General features: G+C 49.1%; 1 protein-coding gene across 1 annotated transcript; it reads left to right on the top strand.

The window, feature by feature from the left end:
- Window positions 1-4,434: 4,434 nt before the first annotated feature.
- On the top strand, window positions 4,435-5,076 carry LOC108282272. The gene is given in 3 exon segments (XM_017498139.1): window positions 4,435-4,467; window positions 4,796-4,808; window positions 4,811-5,076. Coding segments are annotated over 3 exon segments (312 nt in total).
- The last annotated feature ends 1,617 nt before the right edge of the window (window positions 5,077-6,693 follow it).

The following is a 6,693-nucleotide window of genomic DNA, read 5'->3' as shown; positions in this document are numbered from 1 at the left end:
ATCTTCCCAGCACGGCCCAGCCCTGCCAGGCAGCAGCCAGCCCTCCCAGCACCGGCTGTTCTGTCCCAGCTCGATGCCTCCACCTCCCCCTCCTGGGAGCAAAGTAACTCATCACTGTGTTTTGACTGCAGCCACGTGCACCCCCTGCTCTGGCTCCTCCTGCCTCTTGGGAATCAGCAGTGGCTGAGCCGACAAAAACATTCCACCCCAAGTGTTCCAGAAGCTCAGAGCAGCAGCCCTAGGATCATCACTGCAGCCCCATGAGGACTGCCGGGGCGCAGCTCTGTCTCCCTGGGCCCAGGGGACTTGGGGAAGGAGTCTGTCTGACTGGAGATGGAGGGCAGGGCGCCTGGACAGACTGAACAGAGGCTCGGCTCTCAGGCTCCTCAATGAGAGCTCCTGAGAGGCTGGTGATGGTGCTACCACCCCCAACCTCCCCCGACAAAGTGGAATCTGTCTGCAACCCCTGTTCCTTAACAGAGCTGGCAAATGAATATGGTGAAAAGAACCAAACGCTGACACCTAAAATCCATCTTCCTAGGACTTCCCAAGAATCTCAACTTGCCAGGGGCCTGCTCTGTGGATGAGAGCAGTGGAAACCATGTCCAACCCTGGCACATAATAGGTGCTCAGTAAATACCATTCAATAGACCTTTGCTTGCAACTTGAATCATTGTTTTAGGTTTCACTAAGAAAAAAACCCTCTATTGAAACCTTAGCACGTCACGCATTGTAAGATAAAACTTGATTTCAGAGATATTAAAAGCTAAACGAGTGCATTTGAATCAACGACATAGGGTACCTGTTAAGTGAGGGGACAAATAAGCACACGGCGGGAGGTTTAGGTTTACAGTTTTGTATTTACAGATAATGCTACTACTGACTTTGTGACCTTGAGGAAATCACTTTCCATCCCTAGACCTCCGCTTCCTCACCAGTCAGGTGGGATTCACCGTCCTCTCCAGCAACCCCAGAAGGCTACTGCAGAAACCTGACAGCATCCAGGCAGCAACAAATCTTCAAAAGCTGCAAAGCTAGGAACCCAAGATGCTCAGTCAACTAGTGAAATCCTCATCCAGGGTATTTACTGTCAGTGTATTTGCTGTGTGACTTTGGATAAGTTGCTTTGCCTCTCTGGGCTTCCGTTTCCCCCAGTATCACCTATAGAGACAAAGGTATATATGGAATATCAGAGGAGGTGATGTTTGTAAGGTGCTTAATGCCATGCATGACATGTGGCAAACCAGGGCCATGGACACCAGCTACCATTGATGTGTGTACACATAGTCACATTATCTGAGTGGTGGGAAGCATGCTTCCAGTAGCCTGGCTCCCTGTTTTCTTTAAATCACCATTTGTATCTCCAGTGCCTTATAGACAGTAATTTGCTCTTTGAACAATCTGATGAATGAAAGGATGAACGAATGAATGAATGAATGAATGAATGCATACTCTTGGGTGTGCAGGTAAGGCTGAATTCCACAGGCATCAACTCTTTAAATCACCCACAGGCAAAACAAGAAACAAATCACCCTGGAGATCGTGCAGCCTCGCCCCCATTTCATAGAGAAGGAAACGGAGGCTCTGAGAGATCCAGGAAGTTGCCCAAACCCACACTACCCACAAATAGACTCCAGATCAAGCCCCCAGCCGCCATCCCCAGTATTTCTCCTTCAGCCTCAGACCCTGGGCCAATGTCCAGTCCCTCTCCGACTCCAGTGACCAAGGGCACACTCTTCCTAGGGTAAGCATTGTTCCATTTTCTCTGCCACAAATGCTTCCCCAGGAAGCCCTGGGAGGAGAAACTGCCGCTGCCTCCAGGGCCTCAGACCCGGCCCCATTATCATTCCTCGCGGTGTAATAAATACGTTTAAGAGAAACAGATGCCGGAACAGTTGGACAGGAAGGGCCCAGGCCTGTGAAGAGGAATCTGGTTTGTGAAAATCTGTCTCTTTGCCAGACGGTGAGCAGGATGCCGCAGCCAGCCAGGTGCGGGCCCGGCTGCCAGGTGGGCTCATCCAGCCTTCCTGCCACGCCTGCAGGCCCCTCCGGACCACCATCCTCAGGTGCTCAAATGGGCGTCCAGTTGTCGTGCCTGCTGCAAAGGGCCCCAGGATGCCGATGAAGGCCCCTTAATCACGTAGGCCACTTCGGTGGGAGGGGGGCCTCTACCTCGAAACCCGTAGCAACTTACGCAAAGCGTGGCAGGGACGGGGAGGCATCTTCCGACTCAGACACACCACTGTGAGTGGCTCTTCTCTTCCATCGCTGTCTGAGGATGCTTGTGACCTGCAAGCAGCGACCTTGATACCTGACCGTTTGAAACTGTGATAGGAAAGGGTCCCCTGATTGCCTTTTCTGTCTGGTGAGTCTCTTCACTCTCCCTGCATGGAAAAAAAAGAAATGTGGGCTGATTTACAAAAGGCATCTTGGCTGCTGTAGGTGCAGGTTCCCAGATCAGACTTTTGTCCTGGACTAGATGCCCCATCACACACCTTCTCCCTTGGCTCGAGCTCATAAATCCCAGTGATTTTTGGCAGACCCGTGGGCAGGGGCAGGAGAGCAGAGCGCTCAGTGTGTGGCGTGACTTTTTGTCCTTAGAGCCATCCAGAGGGAGAAGAGATCACTTCTACTCTGCTGATGCGAAAGAAGAGGTTCCAGGAAGAACACGACTTGCCCATGGTCACGCATTTCAGAAGTGAGTGCTGGGGGGCGAGGACGCACAGGACTCCCTGACTGCCATGTCTCCTCTCTTCTTGTGGATTCAGCTGCCTGACTGCCATGTCTCCTCTCTTCTTGTGGATTCAGCTGCCTGACTGCCATGTGTCCTCTCTTCTTGTGGATTCAGCTGCCTTTCTAGGAACAGACTCATGACTCTCCTGCATCCTCCCAAAACACTGGCTGGAGATGAAGATATTCCACTATTTCTCTCACCTGCTCTGTGGTTCCAAGCAAAGTGAGGCATTCATTCGCTTCTGGGAGAACGAATGCCAAGAACGTCTCTTACTTTCTCCTCCCTTCTCAGAGCTGCCCCACAGAAGGAGATTATCATATAATAGCTTTCCCTTCAATAAATTTAGCTTCCAGTATTCTTTCCCTTTGTCCCCTGAAAGCCCTGGCAATTCAAGTTTTCTGCATCTGAATTCTATTTCTCCAAGCATTCGTTGCTCTCAGAAGTGGTATGAAAATACTTTGTGTGTGGTTGTGTAATCTGACTTTTTTTTTTTTTTGTGGTGGTGATGGCAGAGAGATGAGGGGAGCTAGTCTTTTCTAAAACTGTGGTAATAATAATAGTCTCACTGCCTACCATATGCTGAGAACTTACGGTATTCCAGGCTCTGCACTGAGCATTGTGCAAGCAGCATCTTATTTAACCTTTTCAGCCCTGCTAGGAGATGGCATAGTGACAAGAAAGCACAGCGCATTTTTGTCACTTGCCCAAAATCATACAATTAGAAAGTGGCAGAGCTGGATTTCAGCCTCAGGTTTCCTAAGTGCTGGGTCCTCTGCATGGCTTCACTGAACTTCCATTCCACCTTCTTTGGCCTGGAGAGGCTTTGAAACAAATCAGGCTATTTTTCTTCCTTTCTTTTCTCTTTTCTTTTCTTTTCTTTCGATGGAGTCTCTCTCTGTTGCCCAGACTGGAATACAATGGCATGATCTCAGCTCACTACAGCCTCCGCCTCCTGGGTTCAAGCAATTCTCCAGCCTCAGCCTCCCAAGTATCTGGGATTACAGGTGCCTGCCACCATGCCTGGCTAAAGTTTGTAATTTTTTTTAGTAGAGAGGGGGTTTCACCATGTTGGCCAAGCTGGTCATGAACTCCTGACTTCAGGTGATCCTCCCACTTTGGCCTCCCAAAGTGCTGAGATTACAGGCGTGAGCCATCACGCCCGGCCCAAGCAGGATATTTCTAGATTGTCTTGAAGCAAGGGCTCTGAATGCAGATTTGTTCCCGCCAATGAGAGGTATTGATGTGAGATTTAGGGAGCTAATGTGAGTCCATCCTCTGGTGGTTTGTGACTACCGTTATTGGCAGATAGTGTGGTGGTGGTAACTGGAGATTTTCCTGCAACAGGCACCCCACTTCATTCTCCCATATCTTAGATCTCAAGAGGCAGTGATGGCAGAAATGCAACAGTGCTTTGCATCTGGCATAGTCTGGCAGCAGCTGTCCAGGTCCAGGTGCCTCTGCTCTGTGTATTCTGGGAGTTATTCTGGGGAACTTCACCTAGAATTTGCTCCTTCTGCCCTTCCAGTCGTCTTACATGCCCTGGATTCCCTATATTAAATCCCTTCCTGCTTAAGATACCTGGACCGGATTTTGTCTCCTGCTTGGAGCATGGACTGATCCATTGGGTGGCATCAGGGAAACCCATTCTAGCTTCTGAGCCTTAGTTTCTGTACAATTTGCAGAGTCATAGAAAGGCTGTAATGAGGGAGTGGGAGGAAAAGAGCTTCCCAAAGGTAAGCCTTTCTGCAGAGATTGCGGCCCGATCAGAAGGTACTCTTCCAAATAGAGAACATGGGGTGTAGTTTCCCCAGTAAATGGTCCATAGTCACCCATCGCTTTCAAACCCACTACAAAACCTGCTACCTAAACAGCATGCGCAGGACGTGGAGGGCACCTGGAATATGGAACAAGGGGCAGGACAGGCTTTTAGCTCGTGTCTGTTCCTGGTCCTCTTCACTCATGATTCCATCATCTGTGCCAGCCCACCTGGGAGCCTTGCTGTGATGGCACAGTGAGGAGCTGCTGGCATGAACTGCTTAATCTTGCCCTTCTGTCTTACAGGAGGCATGGCAGAATGTCCCAGGAACAGACTCCGACTCACCATCCTTGCGATGTTGCAGCTTCCAGAAGTCTACAGTGCGGACCAGGGACCTGTGGGATCTTGTTCACCTACCAGAGAAATAAGTCTGAAGCAGACGGCCGTGGGAATGAAGCCAGCAGTCTGCCAGGATGCCTCAGCCACTGTCAAGACATGTGTGCAGAGAAACTGGACGTAAGAGGGGAGGACTGAAAGGATGTGCAAGCCACCGGGTTCAGCCATCCATTCAACCAACATTTTTTGACCACCCACTGTATGCTAGGCCCTGTGCTTACATTCAGGATTTAATAGTAAAGAAATTATGGGACTTCATTGGGCTGATACTGCTTCAGGGGAGAGAAGTGAACACAGTTATACATGAGAGTGATTAGTGCCAAATTTGGGGAAGCAAAGTGGGTGGGGTGTGTGTTGTGGAAACACAGGGAAACCATGTGATTCAGTCAAGGGCAGTCAGGGAATGATACCTGGAAGAGGTGACACATAAACCAAGACCTGATGAACATGTACCAATTTTTTTGGCAAACTAGAATGGTGAGGTGAGGGGAGAAATACTTCTAGAGAGAACAGCCTGAGCAAAGACTCTGGAATGAGAATGAGTTTATCCTAGGACTCACCCCAGAGATGTTTAGAAGTGCTGAGTCAGGAGTAATGGGGAGAAGGGCAGAGCCAGACCTCACAGGTCCCTGGAGACCAGGCTAAGGAACATGGCTTCGTTGTGGGGACACTGAGAAACCATGGAACGGTTTTGGACAGGGAAATGTGTTCTAGTTATTGATGGTTGCATAAATCCATAGAGCTTCTATTTTTCTAATAGATTATTTTTTAGAACAACTTTAAATTCACAGTAACATTGAGAAGAAAGTACAGAGGGTTCCCACATATCCCTCACCCACCAACATAGCCTCCCCCACCGTCAACGTGATCACAATAGATGAACTAACAATGACACATCATTATCAACCCAAGTTCGTAGTTTACATTAGGGTTCGCTCTTGGTACTGTACATTCCATGGTTTTTGGCAAATGTATAGTGACATGTATCCACCATCCTAATAATGTACAGAATACTTCACCACCCTAAAAGCCCTCCAGCTCCCATGGAACTTTTTTTTTTTTTTTTTGAGACAGAGTTTCGCTCTTGTTACCCAGGCTGGAGAGCAATGGCGCGCGATCTCGGCTCACCGCAACCTCCGCCTCCTGGGTTCAAGCAATTCTCCTGCCTCAGCCTCCTGAGTAGCTGGGATTACAGGCACGCACCACCATGCCCAGCTAATTTTTTGTATTTTTAGTAGAGACGGGGTTTCACCATGTTGACCTGGATGGTCTCGATCTCTTGACCTAGTGATCTGTCCAACTCGGCCTCCCAAAGTGCTGGGATTATAGGCGTGAGCCACCGCGCCCGGCCCCATGAAACTTTTTTAAAGGAAGGATTTCTGGGTTTCTCTCTCAGATCTATGGAACTAGAATCCTGATAGGTAAGACCCAGGAATTTGCATATTAATGTTTCCCCCACCTGTCTCCAAATAAAGGGTGAAATTGAGACAGCTAATACAAGGCATTGTCTGCCTCCAGAAACTTCTGGATGATACACTATCTAAGCCCTCTTCTCTGCCTTCGCCTGGAAGCCCACTTCCAGTTGACTTTAGAATCCAAGCAGTTCTCATGGGATCCCGGTGGCCTTCCCTGAATGATTGATGTTGAGAAAAGATTCTTCCCCGCTGCAAAGCTTTACGTTCCCACCAGGGCTGTTAGACTTCTAGTCTTCCTCTAGGGACGCCAGCAGAATTCTTTCAGGGGAATATGTGGTGCATGATGACCAATGTTTGGAAACACAATGAAGGGGAAGAGCAAAAATGTATCT

This window comes from Cebus imitator, unplaced genomic scaffold (genome assembly GCF_001604975.1).
Source record: "Cebus imitator isolate Cc_AM_T3 unplaced genomic scaffold, Cebus_imitator-1.0 Scaffold237, whole genome shotgun sequence".
NCBI classification, from domain to species: Eukaryota; Metazoa; Chordata; class Mammalia; order Primates; family Cebidae; genus Cebus; species Cebus imitator.
This window is presented reverse-complemented; position numbering and strand designations above follow the sequence as displayed.